This window comes from Xylocopa sonorina, chromosome 12 (genome assembly GCF_050948175.1).
Source record: "Xylocopa sonorina isolate GNS202 chromosome 12, iyXylSono1_principal, whole genome shotgun sequence".
Classification (NCBI taxonomy): domain Eukaryota; kingdom Metazoa; phylum Arthropoda; class Insecta; order Hymenoptera; family Apidae; genus Xylocopa; species Xylocopa sonorina.
The window spans coordinates 5,275,081-5,302,197 of NC_135204.1; the positions used below are offsets into that span (position 1 = coordinate 5,275,081).

Here is a 27,117-nt window from a genome sequence, read left to right on the forward strand (position 1 = left end):
CGAATTGGGAATAAGCAATTACATCAGAAGAAAAAAATAACCACCCCATGGAAAAAACTTTTTAACGAAAACCATCAACTACAATCAAATTCGTTTCATTAAATTTGTCTCCAATTAAACCACGGTTATAAAACTGACGAAGAATATAAAGAATATCGACAATACTCCAAACCAACGACTGTTTAATTGTATACCTCGATTCTCTACTACAATGTATTTCTTTCAATATTCAACGTAATTTCCACATATCATTTTTTCAGATACAATAAAGTTGTAAAACCGATAACGGACACAAAAGATATTAGTAAAAATTCATATCGATAAAGATTCGATGTGAACAATTGCTGTGCAACAAAAAGCGGACCAGCTGAAAGCATGTCCAAAGGGAACGATCATAAAGGCACCTGATAAACTAAAAAAAAAATCACTGTGTCAGAAAATTTTACTCTGCAATATGAAACTGCAATAGAAAAGCCATTAATCGCGCATCAATTCCACGTCACAGCGTTCCTTTCCTTTTCAGAATTCAAAAAGGCAATTACGTTTACCCAATTTTCCAACTACGATAAACTAGTAAAACTGATGAAAAACGATATTAGTAAAAATTCCTAATAATGGAAATCAAAACGATCAATCAGAAAAATCAGAACAATATTCTACAACCGACCCTTAATTATCAATTGAAGATCTTTCAAAAAATGCAACACAGGTGGAAAAATTATCAAATTCTAAATCAAACTCTAACTAGGATAATTTGAAACGTCCTCATAAATATCATTGCAAATAAAAAACGTTTACAATCTCTCCACTACACAAGTACATACCCCCCGCACAGTTTCTACTGTTCACCCCTTTTTGATGAAAAATGCACTTCTACTGAGCGCGTCAACAGCATTCCACGACTTTCCATTCCCATAGTCCATCAAACCAGTCGCGACACTACACCCCAAACACGATAAACTCGTGGAACTAAACATTCGTCTGCTCTCTACACGCGAAACAAGAATAGTAGCCACGCTGTCTCCACAGCCCAACCCCTATGTCTACGATACACCATACTCTATTCTCATCGATGATCGATTACGAATAAAACAACCACCCCCGTAAGTAGACTAGAAGAATAAAGTTCGAACGTATGAGACGGCGAAAATAGAGTCACCTTTCGCACAGGACATCGATAGGTGTTGCAGGAGCGGTAGTGCAGCACCGTCGTACCGCGCGTCGTAGCCGGCTCCCTAGTCGAGGACACTCGATAGCCGTCCTCGTCCTCGTGCACGTTGATCCTGCGTTCCTTCTCCAAGGCATCGATGAGTCCCCTGTTGCTCTCCATGATCAGTCTCAGACGATTCTTCTCCGTCTTGACCGTCTTTGGGTTCTGCGACATAGTTCGCGGCAGAGGGATCATGGAGCTCCCGCGGGCTCTCGCCTCGTGATCGTTCGTCTTCGACGGGGATGCCTCCCTCGGGGCACGTTTCGTCGCTTGTCTCGAGCCACGCTCTCTGTTCTCCCCTGGCATAATTCGTCCCTCGAAACTGTGAACTGAATGCGATCCTCGGTTGGTGGATTCGACGCAGCTTCCGCGCGTAGCGGCGAGAATGTTTTCGCGTGAGGTTATAGGACCGTGGAATCACGCGTCGCGGCGCTCGACGTCCTCGCTGGCACCGGCGTCGACGCGCACCATCGGCAAGCCACTCTTCTCCGGGTTTCGACCCTTCTTCATCCGCCGAGGGGCAGCTTCATCGCGCTCCATCGGGCGTCGAGTGCGTCGCGACGCATGCGTCGCAGCAAAGATTTTCAAAACGTCCCTCTGGCATTTCCTCGACCCTCCGCGAACCGGCGTGGTCTCTCCTCGATGCTCGCTCTTCCGCGCTCGCTCTCGCGCTTAATTATTATTTATTTCTCTCTCTCTCTCACTCTCTCTCTCTCTCTGTTTTCTTTTCTTTATTTTTCCCGCTCACCAGCCGTCGTTTCGCTGTTCTCCGCTCTGTCTCCGGTTACGCGTGCACGCGTGCTTACTTGTTGCGTTGCCAGTTTCGTCTCGATCCTCGAAACGCCGGCGAGACGATATCCGCGCGGTTTAATTGGCACGCGATGACCTTTCGGGAATCCACGGAACGTGTCGCCGGGCGAGGAACTATTTTTTTTCTGGCTCCGTGCACCTACGACGGTCCGCAGCCGTGCTCGTTTTCGCGATCCAATGGCACGATTTGTGGAACGGACCGGTTATCGACAGGGATCGCTCCGTGCGTCATGAAGTCTTGGAACTGCTGGCAGGAATTTTATCTGCGGTTACTCATTTACGCGTAAGAACTTCGTTCAGGAACTATATTTTTCTGCTTATGTTACCGATATATTCTGAAGATCCACTTGCGAGTAATCGTGTTATAACCATTTGTTAGTCTTCAAGGTTTTCAACATTTATTAGTTATTGTCTACTAATTCTGAAGCTTGCTTAATTTAATTTCCTTAAGGGTAGGACAATCTTCTTTGTATCTCTTCTTGCTAAATTTGCTCGCAGAAACTAATACGTATAGTTAAACAATCTTCGCGACAGGTATCGACTATTCGTAAGGAGTTTGATCGACTCGTCTTGCAAACGTATACCACCGACAACTTGCAGTTTCTATTCACCATTCGTGTCGTTCACTCGATGCGAAACAGGCTTCGGCTCGCGCGAATCAATTATTCGATAATTCGTTACATAATCACTTGTGCGTTAAATCGCTCGCTACAATACGATTTCTATCGGAAAGCCAAAGGTCTCGGAGTGCAATAATCTTGGTCGTTTTTTCGTATACGGATCGCGAGAAGCTTATCTTATCGGAGGAACATTTTTTTCTTCCCGTGTACTGTATTATTGCGGTGTCTAGGTGTCGACGTTGGTTCGGAAGGAATCTCGGTTCTCCAAACGATTCTGGCTCGCCTCGTTCGGGACGTGTTTGCAAAAGTCCGTTTTCTTCACGGCGCGCTCGCTTCGTGACACAGTCGACGCGTTCGCGTTACGGGTTCCATTTATAGTTGCGCGCTGCCACTCGTTCGCGGCCCACGTTTTGCCATTCGTTTCGCAAATCGACTGGACGCGCCTTTTGCGGTGACTGATAAAGAAGGGAAATACGCTCCCTTCCCTTCCACTCCGTTTTCTCGCCAAGGAAACTTCAACTGGATACCGATCGTGCTCTTTATTCAACTCTGCTACGCCTGCCTTTTAATCGGGCCAATAAAATCCTCGAAAAATACGATACTATATAGGAAAGATACACACAGGTGTGTTTTTACTCTTATTTTCATGCAGCTTTCACCGTTGCGCACAAAACCGTCATCTCCTTCCGTGGATCAACCCAGGAAATCCTCAGCTGAACTCCACTAAATCCTGTCGCGGGGATTCCCTTGGACTCGTCGCAATCTCTCTCGCCACTTTTCACCTCAAACCGATCGTAGCTCAAACAGACTTCCGGAATGCGCTCTCAGTCTCCTCGAAAGAAGAAACGATCACCGCGTTTCCCCGTGGTGGTCCCTCAAACAGACATCTCGATCCTCTTTCTCGCGCTGGTTTTTTCAGCTCGTTAAAAAAATAAGTCCCTTTTAACGTACCCCTTACGATTGTATCCCAGGATCGAGCGTGCCCTCGAAGCCTGCCGCGCGATCGATTCAATTCTCGGTGGGCACTCGATGCGCCGTCAGAGGGGTGTACCTATGGAAACACGTCGGGATCGATAGGCGCGATTTCCTCGCGCGAACGAGATCGAGAGCGGCCACGGGGACGACGATGGCAGGGCTCAAAGCGGCGGACCAATCTCGAGGCCCAAGGTAACGAGAGCCGAGGGAGTTGCGCGCGCGCGTCTCGTCTCGTGGAGCGTCGATGGCTCGCATCCGTTTTCGAGCATGATCGGCTCGTCACTGTCGGCCCCGCGTCGGCGACGTGCCCGCGGAACGATGGCTCGCGCGATTCACAGACACCCGTCCACAATCGATTCACTGTTTCCACCGTTGGCCAACCGATTGTTCCCACTTTGTCCGCCGGTTAGCACCGTTCCCTTCTTTTCAGCGCCGGCGGTGCGCGCGTTTGCGACCGCTCCGCGGTTCGGAAGGGACGTTTAACGAGTGGAGGCACGATAAAACCGGAAGGTCGCCGGATAACGAGGCACGGACGTGCGTAGCGGAGAGAGCGCGGATCTCGCGTCGGGGACCACGTAGTGTTGGTAGCTGAAATAAACTGGCGTAGGTTAGGGGATCGAAGAACAGCTGGGCTCGGCCTGGCTGCTGTACGCCATCACTGACTCACTCGGCGCTCTCTCCCTCTCTCACTCTCTCTCTCTCTCTCTCTCTCTCTCTCTCCCGCTGCCGCGTTCGTCGCTACTCCTCTCGCTTCGCGAGCGCCCCGTCTTTTTCCGACTCGCTTTTCATCCTGTTTCCTCTCTCTGTTCTCCCTCCCTCGCTCTGGTGCACACACTCCATGGATCCGTGTTCCTGTCCTTCTCTTTCGCACGATTTCGATAAATCACGTTTTCTCTTTCCGTTCGACCGTGGTTGGGCTCGTGCCTCCGTTCCGCTTCGCCTCTGTCTCTGTCTGTGGAAAATGATGCTGAGTCTGACGCAAGATTGGATAACTCCTTCGTTTTTATTGTTGTTGTTGTTGTTGTTGTTGGTCTTGCTGTTGTTCGTTTGGTGGAACTTCGTTCGTTTAGGAGAATTATCTTTTAAGTTGATCAAATTGTTGTGTCCATTCTTGTAAGAACAGTCGTGTTGGCACTGGGTTCCACCATAGATATTTTGTTTTTCTTCATTTCTTTTGCTGTCCTTTATTAGTCACTATTTTCTCTTTTAATTCTATCTTCTTATCTGTTTTATTTATTATTATAGTAGTTTTTCTATTTTTTTAAATGTTGCTTCTATATATTGAAATAGGTTCCATAAAAAAAACGAAGAAATACTTGTTTGCAACCTACTAATTGTAGTCCTTAATAAATGTCTTTAAAGTAAAAAAAAATAGGAAGGTATTCAAGAGTTTTGCAACCTCTTCATTTTTTGGAGTAACATCCTTTCTTTTACTTTCTTAGATTTTTTTTAAATAAAATGAACTTTGAAGAAATTATTATTTGTTTCAAGGTATTACACTATCAAATCAAAGTTGTTCTATTTTTAAATCTTTGATAGCAAACTGATAATTACGTCATCCTCCTCCCTTTGTTCCCTCAAGAAACTACCATTTCCGTTTTGTCCACGTGAAACCGCTCACCTTCTTTCTTTGCTTATACCGTTCAGTGTAATTAAAGCATTACTCATTCCGTAATGGTCGCATGCCTCGATATTATTGTACAAACTAAACGCTACCGCAATAAAAATACTGACATAGTTAAATACACACTTATGGTCTCGTTATAAATACTGTCTGTAGTTAATCTCTTCCTACTACTAATATTTGTTTCACTTTCAAAATTGTTGTTTTTCGAATTTCACAAAAATTGCAAATTCCTACAGATTTCCTTCTCTAATTATGGATTCTAACAATTAAAGGGATTAAAAATACTATAAATATGTTATTACCAAAGTTTGATCTCTCTTATAAAACGCGAGTATATTTGTTTATATTTGCATAAAAATCAAGTAACATTTTCCTCTTCATTCTACGTATGGAATTATACTTTCACTATTCTATTTGTATACAAGGTAACTTCTTTTCTTATACTCGTATTCTAATTAAAGAAGTAGATATTCTTTGTTTCTCATTAAATTAAAGCAAAAGAATTTTCCCTTGGAGAGATCAAAGCTTCGTCTTCAAGGAAACCATCTTCAAAAATTCTTCACGTACGCTACATAATGGTAAGTGCCCATAAACCAATGCTACGTTAGAGTTCATGCGCAGCCCCCATAAAATTTCATCATGCGTCACTCTGTTTTATGGACTTTTACCATTAATGCATACATTCTTTATGCAGTCTCGACTGTACTTTTAAAAAGTAAAATTCCAACGTAATTTCGTTACTCTTATAATCTTCGTTTTACTTTAGTTCTTAAAATTGTCTCTTAAAAATTTCTTCCATCGGTAACTGAACACTTTGTGGAAAAAAATAGACTTCTATTTCACTGGTCAGTATTTAAATAGGAAGAGTCAGTATTTGTTACTAAAAAAATATTCAACTTCTCCTCTTATCGTGTTCTGCAATTGCATCCATTTTAATAAGTATTTTAATTACGTTTATGCTCCATTTCACGGCTATATATTACTATCTGGAGTATCTAATCGCAATCACTTTTCTCCAGTTCGTTAAGAACGACTTCTCAGGCGTCGCTTGATTAGAACACGGATTGGCGCCTTGGTGTATCGATCAGAAGACAGAGAGTAGGGCGTTCGAGCTTCTTCCTAATGTCCCTCGCTAATACTGCACTTGTTCGGTTACCAACTATTTCGGAACGTATTGTGCTTCTTTCTTAGATAACACAATCGTCCGTCTTTATCTACAGCCTCGCGGTTTTCGCATGAATTTATCCTCATTGCATTTCTAACGCAACATAGCAAAACGTATTTTGCCATTTCCATAAAAACAGTCTAAAATTTTCGAATTTTTACGCATGCTTCCAGAAAATATTTAACAATGACAATTTTTTCTTATTTCTCTTCAGCCGTATGAAAATGCTGGCGTAACTTTTGGCAACCTTTAAACCTGTTATTAAAGTTGTAGCACAATATGACTTCCACGCAAATCTACCAATTTCAATGCCAGAACACCAGAGCCTATCATTCTTCAAATCTTCTAACAATCTTTGTATCTGCTACAAGCGGAAAACTGCAATTTTTTTGTTTACTTAAGAGGAAAGAGAATACAATTAACCATAGTTCCCCACTTCGAACTACAGATTAGCACTGAATAACGTCACAAACGATAAAAAGAAGAGATCACATAGAATCAAACATAAATGTTACAATATCCTGATTTCTATGAAGTACAAAGAGGGCAATTCGAAGAGACTGCGCTCGCCATTAACAATGCTGTTGATACTGGAGGGTACACGTTCAAAGGGAACGCGAAGTTACGATGACCCAATAATTTTTCCCGGCCGTCCGAGGAAACCCGAAGTTTTTATTAATCGCAACGTCCGCGGACTTTCCGCGCAGGAAGCTGGGGAGAAAATCGGGGGCTCGATCCCCCATGGCGTGATACACTTGAGCCATTTCGTGGGACAGAAGAAATTCTGATCAATAACACACCGCGGCGGGAGAGAAAGGGATGAAGGGGGACGCGGCAACCCCTCTGCAACGACTCCCCCATGGCGGTGGGGCGCATGCTCGCCGAGAAATTAAACGGCATCCCCTACTCGCGATTTCACCGTGCTCTCGCCTCTCCTTTTCGGTCGTGAGAAGGGCGAAAAAATGAATACGCGGAAGCGCGCACGCAAAGAGACGCAGCCGTTTGTACGCGGCGTTCATTGATGCTAATGAGCTGACCTTGATCGTGAATAAACAGCGAACAAAAATTTTATGTGCTCGACATCGTTTGGAATTACAATTTCTTCCTATTTCATCCTCTCTGTGTGGTTTTAGTCAATTGTGACAAATGTTTCAGTAGTTTCTATGTAGTACCAATTTTTCGTTAATTTTGTTCATCCTTTTTCCTATAAGTTTCATTCTGCATCGTGGTGATTCTTAGGTAAATTCGAGTGTAACATAGTTTCTGTGATCTTCTTGCATTGCGACGATAATAACGACTAAACAGACGTGACTAAAATGAATCTGTTCTAGTTACTTTTTAACATAGACAGATACCATTGTGATATATTAATAAAGTAGAATAGCACACTGCTGTAGCAACGAAGTTTATCGTTCAAAGGCTATCAAGAAACCAGCAAGTGCCTTGCTCGAAATAAGATAAACGGTCTACCTTAATCTGGAAGTCACGCGAGCCTTCCTTTGCTTCTATCATTTTTATTTTTATCTGCTATCTCCAAGAGGACTGTTTACAGGTCACTGACTTGAAAGCGTTTATGGATAATAAAGATTGAAGAAAAGAGTGAGGCGCGAAAAAAATAGTGGCTCCTTCGATGGACAATTATTACAACGACATACGTAACTGGCAATTTCTAGGTCACATGGAATACGAAAGGGATGGGGGCGTTGGCAGATCGCGAAGGATAAAAGTAAGGCGAATTTCTATGGAAATTTCTCCGCGGAATAAAAAGATCCGCTGTTTAATGCCGCGGTGTTATTAACGGGCGAGTATCGATTTTAATTTTAATTTAAAATGCGGATTATCGCTGACGCCAGGTTGCAAATTGCAGTGGGACAGTTTACCGCGGATGCGACGCATTATACCTTGTTCGCTACTTCAGCGTATCACAGTCATTAATGCGCAGCATGCACGTCACTTAGCCTAAGTGCATTAGTGAGCTGGCGATGAGGGCATTTTTGGTGAAATTTATAAAATACTGATTAAAAGCAAAAAAAAAGAAAAAGGAGGAGAGAAAGAGGGACATGAAGGAGCCACTCGACACGAGTGCCTTAATTTAGAAACTCGCGAGCGAGCGAGATGTATGTAATTTGCTGGAAAATTACAAACTACGTGTTTTTTATTTTTTTTTTTTCTTTTAACCAACCCACATTTTCGACGGTACTTCGTTTCTTGCCGCCAGGTGAAACATGAAAAGTGAACCACGCATGAAATACAAATTTCACATTTTTTTTCCATTAAAAATAGAGTGAAGGATGTCCACGTAACGAATTTTGTTTGAAGTGGTTAAAAAAGAGAAAGTTACGAGATGCTGTACGTTTTTACTCGCTGTCTTTTTCCTCGTTTCTCAGTTGAATATATTTCTTTCCTTGGAAATATTAGGATTGCGATTTCTCGTTAGTCATTCCGTATGTGAAACATGCTATCTGCCCGGTAAACTATTTTCTGATCAAAAGGAAATATTGAACCAGCTTACCTGCAGTGTTATTGGACGATGGCTTCGACTTCGCCAAGACAATAGGCGACTAGTCAGTTCTCCAGCCCGTACACCCTCGGAGGAGTCTAAATTCTGACAGAGCCGCGGACGAAACCGGAAATTGCTACAAGAGAAAAAGGACGCAGCCATTAGAATATATATCGAAATTACTGATTATGCGATACATTTATTTCTCACAAAAACAATCCACTGACTTATACGGAAATGTATACATTAACCAACTCAATTGTTCTGCAGTATAATTCTATTGTTTGCAAGACTCAACAGAAGACTAAAGACCTTGTTCCCGCTGTCGCCAATCTTACCAAATTAATTCAAATGGAAGAGAATGTTTCTGATGAAAATGTATTTCTTTTAAGTCTGCAATTTGATCCAAGTATATACTTATTTTCATTTCATTTTTCTTTTTGCGCTAAGAGTATCCACAGTTAAAGGGCTAAACAGATTTGGTTGCTATATATATGGGAGTAAATATATGCATGCGTTTTCAGGCGATAGAACAGTCGCGGCACAAACTGTCGCCCTATATAGTCTAACGCGTTCATTAAATGCCCGCCAGTGATACTCAGCGAAATGGCACGACGTGATCGTGGTAATTGCTCGCGTTAAAAGACACGCTTCTAACATAGCGGGCAGGCGGCTTTGAAACGCGGAAGTATATCTTCAAAGGCATGGTTTAACGCTGTACTCACTTGTATTCAGCCAGCGGGTTCTGTCCCGTTTCGTTCTTTCTACTTTTCTCGCGTTGCCTTATCACGTTGTCCGTCAGGTGTTTCCCTGAAACACGACATTTTTCACGAGGACATTAGTATCGCGGTACTCGAAATCACCAACAATTTTTAGGTCGCATAACCAATCGAGTGGAAACTTTCCACGCGACTGTAGGATGACACATCAAATGGAATTTCTTTTGTTTTATTTCACACAAAAATTTTAATTATTCTTATGATATATAAGAATTTTATATTTTTGATTTTTGTAAAGTAAGAGCGTAGAACGATGAAAAAAACGATGAAAATAAAGGGTTGAGATATGTTTGAGACGAGGTTTTGATAGAGTTTGTTGATCAATTATTGCAACAGCTGGTGATTCTTCTTCATTGGTGTCTAGTGATGGAAAAAGAAATGAAAGAAAAATTCTAGTTTTTGCGCTCTCGACTTGACATCATTTTCATAAATTACTGATGCATCAAAATATTTTTCGTTGCTTCCATTTGGAAGTACGTAAGCACAATTTAAAAATGAACAGCAATTTGTACAACCAAACACGACATACACGAGTGCAAAATTATTCTGGTTTCCATCGTCAACTTTTAACTGGGATCTAATTAAAAAAAGGAGAGTAAATGATACGTGAACGTATAAAAAATTCCAGAATTTTACCATCGAAAACACTTTTCGCTACCGTGACTTGCAATATTTTTTCGACCGCGAAACTTTTCAGAGCCGCTCGTGAAACGCGTTCGTATTTTCCTCCTCGAAACTGAACCACGCTATTTTCCACAGTTTTCGAATCTGGTTGCGATGAAGGAAAAAAAAGGGAGAGAAAAACACGCGTTCGCTTTTCAACGCGACGAATTTCCGTGGCCGCTCGAGGGGTTCATCGGCTGCGGTGGTTCTTCGTGCGCAGCGTCGCTGATCGTTTTCAGCTATCAACGCGGGCTTCACGAACATAATCAAATTCCCGGAGCGGAGATAAACCGTCGGACGACGGCGAACAGAAAAGCGCGACCGGTCGTGACGCGAGTGGTGAGAACGAGGAGACGACCAGGGTGCAACACTCGCGCGAGCGTTCCACGACCCTGCTGAGAACTCCGGAGACGCGCGCGAGTACACTTCCGGCAGAAACCATTTAGGACACTCGGTTAATTGGGACGAATACATGGAACAATTATAATACCATTCGAAAATTATCGCTAAACGTTGCGTTCTCTGCTCTTTGCCACATCGATGAACTTATTTGGTCAATAATTTATTAACCCTTTGCAATCGAAAGAAGTAGCAGTTTTTCTATAGTTATATAAAGAAAATATTCTTGAACGGATTTAGTTTATAAATTGCTAACGGAATAAGGGAAGTTATTATTATTCGTTTTTGTACTTATATTATGAAACTGAAGATTATTTGGGTTGACTCTGTTGAGGAGCCCTCGAGTTATTCGAGGGATATCTGTGTTATACAATCTGACATTGCTAAGAATTTGACAGTGAATAGTAGTTAACGATATTAATTCATATTGTCTAACAAAAGCTGATTAAAACCGTTGCACAAATCTCCTAATACTTATGGCAGACAGTGTACGCAGAGCCAGTCTCACGAGTAGACGTACCCTCACTTTCTATAAAGCAATTTGTTGAAATTAAGTGACACGTTGATATGAATACTGTGCAGCTGCCCCATAATTTTGTCCACGTTCTCTCGGAATGGAAATTATGCCTACAGTTACACTAAGCGTATAATCTGACATCGTAAATCGAATTAATTCAATTAAGAACACAGCGCGAGTCGACTCGATCTCGATGCTCCATTTTATCTTTTTAGCCTACTGTACGGAGAACGATTAATTTATTTCACGCGATAATTATTTAATTAAAAGATAAAGCAGCGACCACCTTAAAGTCTCAGAAACATCTGTGTCTGATTAAATTTGTTCGTGTTTATCGTAAAACATTTCTCGTGAAAAAGGACAAATTCCGTATCGAACATTCTATAAGCGACGAGCAGAGAGATATAACTCGCATGGGCGAATTAAAACGAGATGCACGGTGCGTGCTCTTAGAAACCGTGCTTGTCGCGTGAAACATAATTACGAAAAAATAATGTATCCTTCGCTTATATTTTATTCATGTTTCCGCTGCCGTGTCGGGCAATTTGCGCGGCGAATTTATACGCCATGAAGCAATTCCGAAAGCACTTTATATCGAAGATGTGACATTAAGGATGGAGTAGATGATGGAATTTGTCGTTCGCTTCTATCATTGAAATGGACCCAGGCGGGTTTTACTTATAAGGAAGATAAAAAATTCCTAAAATTGATAATTTCAAGCGATGAATCGTTTGACTTAGTTTTATGGTTCAAATTGAATTTGAAAAAATGTTATCCCATTCAACGGTGAAATAATTTTGACTAATCTTTTTCTTAATGAAAAAATATTGCAAGAAATATACGATACACACTATCTCTGAGTAATATCTGCAAGAGTTTATGCATACACATGGAGAAATCTGTATTCTTAATATGATTGATGCGATATATTCAGTCATTTCTTGCACAACAATACTTTGCTGTTTCAGAAAGTATATATTTACTGTTTCTCTATATATTACTTATTAAAATCGCATTACGTTACTTCATTTCCTTGAATCTAGATAAAACATTGAATTTTTAACGCACACTTTAACATTCTGTACAAATTTCCCATTCAATTCTTTTCTTTTTGTATTTAAAAAAAGATCGATACGCTGCAAACGTATTTGAAAGGCTGGCGACTGACTTCCTGCGGTAATGATGATAATAAGAGAAAATGATCGCGCTAGAGGCATTTCAAAAGTTGATGATCGATTTCCTGCTGTAATATTCATTTATCTTAGCCATTTCCATCTGTAAATCGAAGCGCATTGTATGTTAAAGACGCCCGCAGGCTTCACACGCGGTGTCGGTGACGAAAGTGCATAAATATGCAGTGCGTTCGCGTGTTCGTGTAATTGAATGGAGTTGCGAACCAAACAGCACCGATGCTCTTTAAATAGAACAATCGGAATGAATTCCCAACGTTCTCCAAACTTTTACTCGCTGAGTAACAAACCGAGAGGAAGCATTTACGTAAATGTATCACGAGACTACCATTTCGAAACAAGCACAAAAATTAATTAATCGCGAACGCGTCCCCTAATTTTTCCATCAATTTATTACTTACATTTATCTAACCTATTTAATTTTATCTATACACAATCTTCGAAGCAAAATAGAATAAAACAAACCACTACAAAAAATAGACAAAAATGTCTTGTTATAAAAGAATAAACGCTACTCTAACAAGAAAGAGGGCTTCAATAAGAAATAATTAAAATAAAGAAGACTCTACGATGTCTTCGTTAACTCGAGAACCGGTAGAAATCTCGCATCGGTTGGTGAAAAATTACGATCGACCATAAAGGCTCACTTATGTAGTCCATCAGGAACGATATGCTCATCTCGAGGCACGTGTCGCACGCGAAACGAAAGTTCCTCACCCGGACGCTCGCTGCTCTCGCATCTCTCCCACTCTCTGTGCCGATTAGGGAAACGCGATAACCTCGTGAACCGGTTCACCAGGACGGAGAAGCGCGCGGCGGCTTTTAAACGATCATCGTAAACGTTCCTCAATGGATTTACGCGACACGGGTCCCGTGGAACGATGCTGGATTTATTGCCTGGTTAAATATAACTCGGGAACCATCCGCGACCACTTGACCAGAGTACGAAACCGAATTCCTTTTTCTAATTTTGACTCTTTGACGGCGGCGTCGCGTGAATCGCAACTGTTTCTCGCGCGTACGCACGAAACGCGAGCAATGATCCTGGAACTACTCGCCACGCTGATTGGATCGTCCAATCGAACGTGGCTCTGTCTACTCTCATCGTTTCTCATTGGAAGATAGCGCTGCGAATCCATATTGGAGGGTCGAGAAGACCAACATCGTTGCTCGCGTTTGTATATACAGAGATATACATCTGTAATGATTGTTCATTGCGTGAACATCGTTCACGTGATTTTTGGGAAGTGTAACACGAGAGAAACTGGTCCAGAAGTAAATTATAACGTTGGAATTGGAGGAGACTTCGTGTAATGACTTTGATCTCGTTGCTGCTTTATAAGTTCTGTCTCTCGCGAAATTATTAACGACTATAAACATACCAAAATTAATATTCAACATAGGAAATTTTCAAGTGTAACATTATAAAAGCTTACTGTTAAGATAATATTAAATAATATTCCCATCTGATAGCGTAAAAAAACTTGTACGAATACTAAAACGCAATATTGGAAGATCAAAGTATTAAAATGCCAATAGAAATCAACTGTAAATGGATCAGTGAGACATGAAATTGCTGAGTACGTTTAAATGAAAATAATACAGTAATATTTTAAAACAGCGCAGGGCGGTTTGTGCAGATAGAGAACGACTCAATTCGGAAGATAATTGTCGCGTCACAATTTAACATGCACTGGATAACACTTTAATTTAAATGCAACGCCATCGACCGTATAATGTGTAATTCGTTACGCACGGTACTGTCAACAGGAAATTTTGTTATTTGCGTTTGTGCGCTCGAGTGGCGTGCATTTCAGTTTTCACGTGAACACTGCCCGACTGATTACCTCATCAGATGACAAACGAGCGCGCGTATTCAAATGAGGTCCTTTTACCTCGAAATGGGAACAATTAATGATTAGTGACGATTGATCAGTTTTATTCAACGGATACTGTGCGTATAAAAACGAAACGTTCAAATATATAAAAAAAGACTGGACTTTAGACTTGTATTATAATATAAAATTGTTGGAAGCTATGTACTACTGATCAATCTCAATAAATTAAATAAATTAAATTAAATTATTACCACATCAAGATATCCAAATATTCCATACGTATTACGATTCAACGTTTTCACTATTTCCCAGAACCAGTTTTAGTGTCACGGATCTAGGAAGAGAGGAAATCAAGCTAGGCCAGCGAAATAATCGCAAAGGCAAAGACACCAGCGTCGCAGGTGTGGCTTTTACTTTTTGAGGGCTGTGTTGGATCCGGCAAGCGCCGGTTTTTCTTTCACGTCTCGCGGTGCACACACGCGCGGCCAAGTGTGCTTTGGCATCGCCGTGGCATTGGTCCAACCGTTTTGCTTCTGTTGGGCTCCCAGGCCTGCTCAGACACGGAACGCAAACCGACACGTCTCGTCGTATATACGTCTCGCGTTGATAATATCGAAGAACTATGCGTGAAACGGAAAACGATCGAGCTCTCTCAAAGTGAGGTCGAATATAGACGACAACCAGGTGAAGATACTCCGCTTGAATCCAATGTTTGACTGGAAGCGAGCAAAAATGATAGCGTTCCGAAAGTGTCTCGAGTTAGTTGACCTAAGCATTTTTCAGAGCGGTTTCTACGAGCTATGCGACTTATGTAAGGTTGCAAAGGCAGTGTTGAGACATAAGACTAAACTTTTTGGTATTGTTTCGACTACTAATTAATTTCTGTTATGCTATTTTTGTTCTTCTTTTGAAGCATAACGAGGAATAATCAATACTGTTTTATGTATACTATGTGTGCATTTCCATCATATCGAACTTTTTATGCATGATACCCTAGAAAATAATCAGATCCATATTAAAATACTAGGAAACAGCATTTCTGTTAACTGGTATTCGAACCTAACGGTGCAACGCTAACTCTTATCATAAGTTCAATGCACCGACATTAAATGTCGTGGCTTACATATACGATGCCCTAAAAAAAAAGTCAACACACCAGAATCTGAGTGATAGCAAATGTTTCCTTGCGCGAAGGTGTGAAATTGAAGATAGAAATTCCATCGTTATCAGACGTCATAAAAAATAATTAATCACGTTTGCAGCGCTCTTCGCAGAGAATTGTAGGGGCTCACCGTTTTCATAGTTCTTCTGACCGAGAGAGAAATTGTGATTCACGTCTGGAGCGTCGGCATTGTCGAACAAGTCGGAGGATAGCTGTCTCTGCAGACGAATCGTTTCATGCGTCAACTCTCGGACTTGAATGAGCAGTTCCTGATAGTTCGATACCGGAAGCGTCATTGCTGTATTCTGTGTCGTTCACTGCGCTCCTGCGCCCAGATTTTACACGAACAGCCATCCGATTTGTATTCTGCAACAGAACGAGCAACACTTGTTATCTTATCATTTCATTAGAAAAATTCTTTATACAAACATTCTTAGTTTACTTATTATTCATTCATCCTTCGAAATTATATTTTACCAAAAAATGTCTGATTCCAGCAAACCGTATGAGAACAAAACGCGCATTCAAAATTCATTCTGACACGGTTATTGTCAGCTTTACAATCGTAAGTAACATGGAAGCACGAAAAAACAAAAAAAAAATCCGCGAAGAGCGACCCTGTACACAGGCAGAAACTCAGGCTCGATTCTAAGCTACTCAAACCGGTCGCTCTATGCGGGAGGGGGACCCTTTTCGGTTTGAAAAGCTACGAATCACGAGCCGTTGCGACTGCAAGCCCGCGCGTGTTCCGCGGCTATGCATACGTACGCTTAAGTGCAGCACTCGTTCGTGCTTAAAAGAGCTTTTGTCGATGGGGACGAAACGCTGCAGCGCCGCGTCTCTCTCCCTGCCCGTCGTCACTCGCGCGACACGTGAAAACCGTGCGTGCGTGCACGCGACCGAGGGAGCCCTAAACTTGCATCCGTCCACGTCAACCCGGTTTGTTTGTGCATATCCTAAGACACCGTTATATGCGCTGTTGTATATATACGTCTGCAAACGATCTTCTATCATTTCTTTTTTAATCAACTAAAACTTACATCGCTATCTTTACGTATACATTCAACTTTCATTACGTAAATATATTTCTAAAACGGCACTTGAATTACAAAAATAAATTTGCTTTGTATATTGTTCACACGTTCCAGACATTCTGATAGATTTCTTTATTTATTGTAATAATTGGTGCACTTCAGAAATTGGGAACTTACGGAGAATAACTTTTCTCAAGAATGTAAGTAAAAATGAACTTTTGCCAGCGTGAAAAGAGAAAGGGCGGCTCGTTCGTACAGTCCCAGCAGTGCATTTTCACCGCGTGTAGGTAAAGGTTAACGTGCAGAATTTCCGAACGGTTGGTTCGTAACGTGGAAACTATAAACTAGGTGAACCCCGTGGAAGCAACACAGTTCATAGAATATAATGTCGCGGAATGGAGGCGTAGCGGGTCTGGCAGAGCGCGTCTGTCTCGCTTCGTAGTCCGTGACTGGAACCAGTCTAGAGTGCAACAAGAAACGGGTTGAAACTTTGGCTGAATGCGTCTGGTAAAAAGAGAGAATTTCGAGCCCTTCCGTAGATCGCGAAATCCAACGAAGCAAATCGATAGTAAAGAAAGAAAATAAATTCTTTTCCATGGATTACAGTGTTTAGTATAATGACACATAGTACAATATCAAGTAGTATATTTAGTATAATTGACACTGTCCTTATCATAAATAAAAGTAAAGCTTTCATTTTTGAAACACTGTTCTTCCGTTTTCTCAGAATGTTTTTCCATCTTAAGCGCTTATTACAATTATCCCCTTGACGAAGTTAATTATTTTCTTGCGTGGCTGTTACATCTTTGTAAATTGTATAGCGAAACAACTAAACGTGCAAACCGTGCAATAATCTGCTTCTTACGGTGAAACCTTTGCAGTGTCTTCGTAATAGGATCACGCAAACGCTCTTATATAATTGCATATAATTAGTAACGATTCAAAATTATGTCCACATTGACGTATTAGGGAAAACATCAGGATTATACTCTATAATTCCATTATTTAAATGAAGAAACATAAAATCATCATTTAGGATTAGCATATAGAGAGATAGGATACTTGAAGATCGGGTATTTAAACTGTACGTCATTTTTTGCAATTACAAATCATTTTCAAATAATGTAATTATGTTCATTCATTTCTACAAGCATACTTTCGTTATCCAAATTGAAATATCCAAATTTAAATTAACGAAAAATAATGATTACAATATCTTTTCAATTATAAGATGACAGAAATGAAAATAAGGATATCTTTAAGGATATTCCTCACGTATTCAAGTCCCGTTAACAAAACAGCACATTGTGTACAGCACGTATATATATATTTAACCAGCCGGACTATTCGACAATAATTCACCCCTGCAAACAGTAAAGTTCTCCGAACGTCAAACTTGACCAGGTCACGTATGCAAGGTGTGTATGCGCAAGAAGATCTACATAACCGTAGAAGTGGCCATTTCGCAGTCGCTTAATGCCAAAATTGTGTTCCGAAAATATATTTCCGTCACCGAAGTTGCCCTCTCTGCCGTGTTACGTGAAATTTACTAAGGCGGTCAACGTTCAGACATAATCTCTTCGCTTGTCAAGTACTTACCCCTCCCATCCCTTAATCCCTACTGTAAAACTTAACAAATTCCATTTATTGGGCTAGTCGGAAACTTCTCGATAACTTCTGACACCGCTGTAATTGTGAAAATACTTAAAAAGTATATCAAGTTTAGAGATTCATCAGGATTTCAAGTACGACACATTTCTTTAGTGCAAATAATCTGAATTATGTTGCGTTTAGTGCTACTTTTAATGTTTGTTAAAAGTAACACGATAAAATTAATAATTACATGGTAAAACGAACGTTTGCTCTCTCTTTTCGGCTAATTTCTTTCTCCATACCTAAGTAATTGCACGCGTTCAGATCCAAGCTGCGTGCAAGTTATTCAGGGGTTGTTATGCTTCTTAAGTTCAACCAATTATTGTTAAAGAAAAAAACAAATACAATTTGCAAACGTTTGTGGAAAGCATAGATAATACTTTTCGTTATCGAATATTAGATCCTGCATTTAACGGTAACTCGTTTAAGATTATCGTTTTGCTATTTATATCCCGCGGGAGAAAAATTAAATCAGAGTCAGACCGTGAACTTATTATCAGCTGATTAACATTTTACGATCGTGTTATATTTATATTTAATTTTACCATGCATACCGTTACGTTATGTTTCAAAGAAAAGTGCACTGACCGGGTTGCGAGTATCTAAATATCCAGCAGATAGATTTAGAGTAGACCGTTTTCCAAGAATCTACGCTTGTTTACTAGTTTATTGCATGCTATTTGTCAAGGATTCGGCCTAAATAATTTCTAACGGGTACGAAATCATTACATGCATACTCGATACAAATACTTTGGCTCTTTGCCAAGAAAACATATTACTGTGGTACAAATGAATTTAAAGATCGTCACGCTGTACTTTTTGAATTTCATTAATTTTTTAGAAATGAATGAATTTCTTAGAATTTCTTAGATACAATAAATCATCTATTTCTGAATTACTTAAAAAACAATCTTACCTAAGAATTCCGAGTTAATAAAATACGTTTTCTTGGACTGGAATGCAGATGGAATTATGAATGACTGACACAATGAAAACAATTTCTAAAATTTCATTTTCGTTTAATGATAGTAAACGTGCTGATTTCGAAATAGATTATGTTCAACTGACCACTGCAACAACAGTCACGTCGATATATTAAAACACTCGCACAGCACTGTACTTAAAATTGATTTTGAGGTAACGTAGAGTACGATTTTATCTTTCGAGGAGAAATTTCAGAAATAAATAAACGTATATGGGAGGAATATATATGTATAACGTGCAGAATTGCAATGTAAAACGTGTAAATTGAATTTCCCCAGATACTGAAGAGCAAGTTAATAATTAAGTGCTTTTATACAAGACCACGTTACCGTGGAAAACTAATCACGAGTTTACGAAGCTGATCCTTTTAAAGACGCAGGTAATTAAATGGTAGAAGACTATACTGCGTTGCATAATATTGTTAATATTATAATTAAACTACCATGACCCACTTAGTACAACAATAATGTGGGAATCACTTCGTTTCAAACCTTGTAAATATACCTAATAACTATTCAATAAGTATATGTTATTAAAAAGCAATAAAAAATTAATTTTCGTTTAATTTGTTACCATTTTTAGTTACAATACTTCCTTATCACCGCACCATTCACACATTCACACTAATTCCTAGCCAAAAACTGAATCTATATATACAGAAAGCCAAATACCTTATAGACATCGGTCTCAAGGGTTTCGAAAGTCACCGATTGTTTGAAAATCGTACGAAAACTGTTCGATCGTCGCACATTCTAACCAATAATCACATCGTCAGAAGGAGTCCACGTAATGTTCGAAAGTAAGTAGTGTTCGACGAGAAAATTGCGGATAGAAAAATATACCCGACACTATAGAACGTAGAGACGAGGAGAACCTTCTTCGTCCACTGTCCAACGAAAACTCATGGTGCACACTCGACGCGGCCACGACGGCCCTTCCATCCCCCACTCTAGCCATACAGAAGTTAATCGTGGTGGAGAAACCCCTCGTGTCGTTCCTGGCTCGTGTTTAGCGAGCAGGGATCCCATATTTTTAAAATGAGAAACCGGGACGCTCGCAGAAAAAAAGAAGTAGCGATGAAGCCGATGGATATGGGCAAAACAAAACAGTATGATTCAGAGTACTGTGTGTATAGGTCTTCTGGTATATCGCAGGTATACTTTGCGTATCACACCATCATCGTTTCTGAAACATTCCTCCATACTTTTGTTGAATTTCTAACTAGACGTCGTTTAGAAAATTGTATCATTCCTGTCTCTCTCTCTCTGATATATAGAAATGGATAACAATAACACAAGGAAATTCGATCATTTGTAGCTAGAAATGAAGGTTTTTAAAATATTCAAATAATGATCTCAAAATTAAATGAAATTCCACTTTTTGTTGCCTGAGTAAGTTCATATAACCAGCACTGTACGTAGGTACATTCTGTACATATATGGAATTCCTATTAAACAAGGGTTTGACTTGCTTCGAACACGTGACGAATGACCTGAATCGCTTCGAATATTATTCGAAATTTAAGAGCCTGGAAAACCTTGAACGACCCAACTTTTTTTAATAAATCTTAACACCCCCAATGGAGCCCTACGATTTCTACCAGCTAGCCAATACGAACGGTCTCACGTTTTCTTAGCCACTGTTATAAATTTCCTCGACTAAAACGTGATTTAGAAGATCGTCAGAATTAGAAGGAAATGCGATCTTATTACGTTAGCTGCTAAAAATAGAGTGTGATTATATAAGCCTGCTTTTTACAAGTACGTAACAAGGGAATATATATATATATAGAGCGTACGAGAAATTTTATATAATGATTTTACGATTCTACGAGCAAAAATAATACTAAAAGAATAAAAAAATTATATTGAACAAGACTCGAGGAAAGCGTTGACTCGAGAAATACATCGTCAGTTAAAAGATTCTCTTTCTTCAGAGATCACGCGCTCGTAGACGGGACGTTAAGCTGATACGACTCGTTTAAAGATATAAAAGTGAAAACTAGTTCCACTTTCGTGGTAAATTTTCCTTGACGCAACGAAGGCCGTAAAGCGTCTTCGATGATTCACGATCGAAGCGAGTGAGAAACCAGGGAGAGAACTGTAAAGATTAATTTTTCAATTATTTGAACGAATATAAAAAGGATCCAAAGATTCTACAAATTAAACATTTTTTCTATCCTGAATAATAATTGGAGTATCCAATAAGAAGAAGAAATATGGAATTACCTCAATTCGAAGGTTACACGCAATACATTCCTCCGCCCAAAAAAGAGGAGCAAAACACCATCGAATTCCACGATGGTTAATTATAGTTACAAGGTTTGCGACAAAAACAGAAGATGCCTTGGCGGGAATGTCTACCGGTTTTCGTGGAACACCATAAAAGTACAAAGGCCCATGTGCGACCTGCATCTGGCCGCTCGCGAAGAAAAGCCGTTTACGAGGGCCTCGTTGCATCGCGATTGTAAACTCGTGCCGCTACGCGTTCGCGTACCGTGCATTCCTTGTATAACCCGAGCAAGAAAACGTGGAACTCGTAACGCGGGTACTCGATGCACCACCACTCGAACTTTCATTGACTGTACTGAATGATTTTAGAATCTGGGTCAATGTGCAACTTTTCCTTTCGGATGGATAAATCAGCCGTTTATTTTGAAACTGGCCTATGTCCATTTTTTGCAGCAAAGTCAAGCTGGCCACATTAATATTTACATTCATGCATAATCTGAATATTTTGGGGAACGAATTTGTCTGTTTTCGATTACATTTTTTAATTTTATACTCACACTATATTGAGACGACAAATTGATGTAATAAGATATTGAACTATCTTGGAAATTGCACGTCAATGTTTATATCGTGGGAGTATAAATCTGCAGTTAGAGAAAGGGTCAACCGGAGGAAGAGTATCCGAAATATCTGGAAACATTTGTATGATAATTGAAATCGATTCTGTATATAAAGTGCCTAGCACAGAAGTTCCAAACAGGAAGTGGGGTGTTTACTTGGAAATGAACATAAAATAGATCTACGATAATGGTAGTCGTTAACAAATGCAGTTCGGCACTGGCGAAGTTTAAATACTTACTGCAATTTTTAAGAAAATATAAGGGGAGTGTTACGTACGTACATACGAAATGCTTACAAAATTATTGGTTGCTACGAGCTGTGTATAAATTTAGAAAAAAGAAAGCCGACCAATTTGAATCGAAACCTTTATATCGTGCGCTGTGGTTATAAATTTATTTTAATACGTGGCGGAATAACAAACCGGCTCTTAACAAATTAAAAAGATATATTGCCAATTATATATGTATACGCGTTAGGTTTTCTCACTTTCTAGTTAACTTAATGTGGACCTATCTGAATCAAATTAGTATTTCCCAGATCTTGATTGCAAATTATTAATTTAGGTAGATTTTGCATATAAAACTTTCAGCGGATTTTTCTCATTCTACAATTTATGCATCATTAAAAAAGAGAGTTGTCGGCAACAAAATTGAAAAGTGATTCGAAGTGTAAAGAATTAAATTGAAACTAAAAATTTATATCAAACGTACGTTAGACCACTTTAGAAAATGTAGTTCAAAACTGAATTCAAGGATGGCGATATACTCAGACGATACTTCATGTTATCACAATTACAGTAAGCAAGTACGCGATTAACAATATTGATCGACCCAGCTTGGCAATAATATTATCAATCCTCTTCGATATTTCAACCTGAATCGTATATCGATCGTACGCGATCAATAACATCGTCGATACCTATTAACCACTATTGTCAACGTTATTTTTCGTATATGCGAACCGGTTTCCAGATCTGGAAATAGATGCAAAGAATTCCACGCCAGACTTACCTTCACTAAACTCGCGCGCGCCCTCCCCGATCCTGTATCATTCTCATAATTTCCCTCTTGACGAAGAAACAGGGGAGAGCACTCTTCATGTGCGTGCGTTCTCCTGCGGACAGGAAATAGAAATCCAATACGGTCACGGTAGTCTTGAACGAGAGAGCGACTTCGGTGTTTCACTTTATCCTGCGAATTAAAACGTGAACGCGTTATTTAGAGGAATAAAAAGATAGCCTGGTGTTTCTCGACAAATCGAGACGGATCACTTTCTATTTTATTGCTATCTGTTCTTTTTCTTTTTATCACAGAAAAGTATCCTACAATAAAAAGATAAAATAATAACAGTAAACATCGAGGATTACGATATAAATATACAACGAATTGAGAATAAAATACAAACGTTTTAGATACTTGCTCGAATATGAAATATACGAACTATCGTTTAATTAGTTACTCCATCATTTCGAACGCGTCGCCATTATCCCCAACATCATTCCCCGACGCACACCTATCAAATATTCTACAATTACGTCTCGACACTAAACTAATTACGAGACAGAACAATATAAACACCCTTCCAAATTATGATTATTATGCATCATTATATTCATAGCTAATTAACTATGCAACGTGTCCACTTGTCGATATAATTATTCAGAGGCGCCCTCGCGAGTAATGTACATTCTCATACAAAAGTGCTACAAACATTTGATTAATTAAATGCCATGGCTAGAAAAATAAAACTAACAGAATAGAATATTTTCTGAAAATACTTTTCGTAACACCAATCATTTACATGTACAATCATTACATGTGTATATTACAATCATTTTTGGAACTTCTACTTAATTGAATATATTACATAATACAATCGGATACTGCCAGAGCATCCTAATGGAATATCACAACGAAAGCCTCTTTAGTAACACAAATTTCCATCGAACCACGAACGCGTGAACGTCCTAACACTTTGGAACGCGATGTACATGGACCTCCGCGGATAATAATTACGTACGGCGGGCGAATTAAAGAGAGTGCGAATTCACGAGTTCATCTCGTCGCATTGTCCACTTCATTATCACCGCAACTTTAATTACGGCTCGGAACAAGCGGAGGAGCCGGGAGACGCGGTTGTTCTACGCTGAGCCGGAATCACAATAAAGAATATTCGTTGCGCGTAGCCGCGTCGGCCGCGGAATCGATCCGTGACCCAAATGATCGCGCGCGGTTCTGCTATTATTATTTCGTCTGCAGCTTGATTAACGAATTCACTCGTACGGACGATAACGATGCTAGAAATTCCGATCGCGCGATTTGAAAGGGATCAAAGGCACTTACGTCGAACCGTAGGAGTTTCGCGTGGGTGCAATAATATATAGTAATAAAATTGATTGCACTGCAACGATGGGATCAACCATGTTTGCTTGGTTCCAACGGCATTATTGGCGTTATCGTGTTGGATACTATGCTTTCAAATCGCTGCTAGGAATTTCGAGACGCAGAAATTGAGAAGCACCGTCGTGTTTCCTAGCTGGTTCAAAACGTAGAAATTGAGAGGCGCTATGGCGCTGCATGGCACTTTTCGATTGGATCTCTTTGTGCCACTCGAACGGTTAATATCCCTCGAAAACGATCTTATAAAAACCATCGTGCGTTATATAAATAGTTCAATAGCCTATTAAACGAAGCAGAAAACAATCAACGCAGAAGAGACAATGGGACCAATAGCGATCCAATTAAAATTTTCTGGCTTACATTGCTCCCGATACGATTTCACGATGTGCGCGAGGGGAGAGAAAGTTCTCCGCTGCAAGATAATGCATTAGATCGCCGATTCCGGTTACTCGCTTAATTGTATGTGTCGCTTTCACGCTGTTTTTCGTGTGCGCGTAACAATTTCTTCCGTTGGATAAGCAAGCGATTGTCTCTGTTGGATATTTCCAATCCCGTATCGATCCAGCGGATTCCGGATTGCGGATTGTTCGTTATCCAATTTCTGTTAATTAACAGACCTGTCCATTGTTTAATTAAAACCGACAGGTCGGTTGTTTCTCGAGCGGCTTATTACTTCTGCGTTGTTGCCTTTTGCTATTTCATGTTGAAATAAACAATCCTCGATGGAAAGTGCAAGTATAAAAATAACTAATAACAAATATATATAATATCATACAACTCTGAATTACTTGAGTAGAAAATAATACAGCACGATCTAAATAATTTTATCTTCGATATTATTCAACAAACTGTATTTCATCCTTTTCTTAAGCAATTAAAACCATGTTAATAACAGTTTCGTTACTTTTTCCTTTTTACAATAACACATATATTATTACACATAATAGAAACTCTCTTTCTATATATAAACATATTTTGAAACAATTATGCGCAAGTTCCTCTTGAAATAAATTAACTATTTATGTCGTGTCTGAAAACCAAGATCCACACGCTAGGGAAGTTATCTTCGCTCGCATCATTTTCACAAACGTTAATAAAGCAATCCTGCTGATTCTATTACCCGTCAAGTCATTTTCTACTTCGTATATAACTTACGCGCGGTCGCGCTAATTAGGGCTCGTTTGCTTTCACGGCAATGACAGCCGTTGGACCACGCTCCGGAAACGTTAACCTACTGCAACCTGGCTTTTCTTTGCCAAAGAAAAAGAACTTTATACTTTGATGCAAGGCATACATCGAAATCAATGATTCCTACAAAACAAATGCTCAATAACAATAAAAAAGAAAAAGACACTAATGAATTACTTAATGGTAATGCAATACCACAGCGTATCTAAATAGAAGCATACTTTAGAGGCACAGTATGTCAATTGTACTCCTAATTGTCTGAAACTCGGAATGTGAAAAAAGATTCTACTGCAACAAACACTTATCGAGTGTGAAATGCTAAGGCACGCGCTTCCACCATTCCTAGGTTCAAAAGCAACAGTAGTATCTGGCACATATATGGATTCATAGCGCACAACGGAATGGTTGCTCGCGTGGCCATATATGGATTCATAGCGCTCAAAGGGTTAAATTGTGCAGCGCTTCACAATAAATCTCCTACGCGTCTACGTTACAACCATCAAATACTAAAAGCATCGTGTCATACCTAAATGGCAACCAACTAGATAGCATTTTGCAGAAAGGAACGAACATTAAAACAAATTTATCTAACATAATAATCCACAACTGTCCTGATAGTTAATAATTCAAACTAATGGGATTGATTTATCAAACAGTCTATATAATTGAATAATGAAGTTGCATGATGTTATAAACAGTTAAACTGCGGATAAATTCGTAGAAAAGGAACGCGCGAAGGGGAGGAGAAATGGCGTGCAATGAAGGAGTAGCGGGTCTGACAGAGCGCGTCTGCATTGCTCCGTGGTCCATAACTGAAACCAGTCTATGTTGCAAGAAGAAGCGAAGAGATACGTTAACTGAACGTGCCTAACGAAAGAGGATCTCCGACGGTTTTCTTCCGTGGTTGGATGAATGAAGAGAAAAAGTCTTGAATCTCACCGTCTATAGTGTCTAATAATAGCAACGGTTTTCTTTCTAGCTAAGGAAATAACATTTCAAGAAGAATGAATTTAGAAACCGCGTTAAGTTTTATAAGTTTAGTCAATTTGATTATTGTTATAGTGCCCAATGTGCGAGACCTCGTTGGAATAAGAGAACGGAAAAATTTAAAGAACAATCATCTCCTCAAGTTATACCACCCATTATGAAACATCTCGTGTAACAATACCGATAACAGTATTATCAACATCGGAATGCAATAATTGTATCGTAGATGTAACTACTGGCTTAATGGTAACAGCGATACCAATCACAGCAACGTTAAATAGTAAGGAAGCGATGTAATAACTAATATCACGGCTGAGTTAATGATAATTAGGAAACGGTTGTATGGAAAAATCTTGTATACGCGGTCCGCCGTTGGTTTTACCACGCGTATCTTATATGTACCGGCGATAAATTGGTCTGGCTAGAATAAAAGCTGGCAACGAAGCGTCACAAATAGCACGATTCTCCCAATCTACATTGGCGAATTGCCTGTTAATTATTAACAGCGAGATTCCCTCAATTATGCACCGGGCCGTTGACCTATCCGTTCGCGATTGTCGCGACG

General features: G+C 39.8%; 1 protein-coding gene across 6 annotated transcripts in view; it reads right to left on the bottom strand.

Annotated features, from left to right (window-relative positions):
• Positions 1 to 27,117, bottom strand: part of LOC143429938 (uncharacterized) — a 54,097-nt gene that overhangs the window by 24,591 nt on the left and 2,389 nt on the right. For 4 of the 6 annotated variants that reach the window (XM_076905801.1, XM_076905805.1, XM_076905804.1 and 1 more), the window contains 4 exons: positions 22,989 to 23,168; positions 15,586 to 15,821; positions 9,633 to 9,717; positions 8,920 to 9,043 (listed from right to left, as the gene is read on the bottom strand). In XM_076905801.1, coding sequence (XP_076761916.1) covers positions 8,920 to 9,043; positions 9,633 to 9,717; positions 15,586 to 15,751 — 375 coding nt within the window. In that variant the 5' untranslated portion in view covers positions 15,752 to 15,821; positions 22,989 to 23,168. Of the gene's footprint in view, positions 1 to 1,159; positions 1,864 to 8,919; positions 9,044 to 9,632; positions 9,718 to 15,585; positions 15,822 to 19,797; positions 20,000 to 22,988; positions 23,169 to 27,117 lie in introns of those variants that run through there. The other 2 variants (XM_076905802.1, XM_076905803.1) reach the window with 2 other exon arrangements.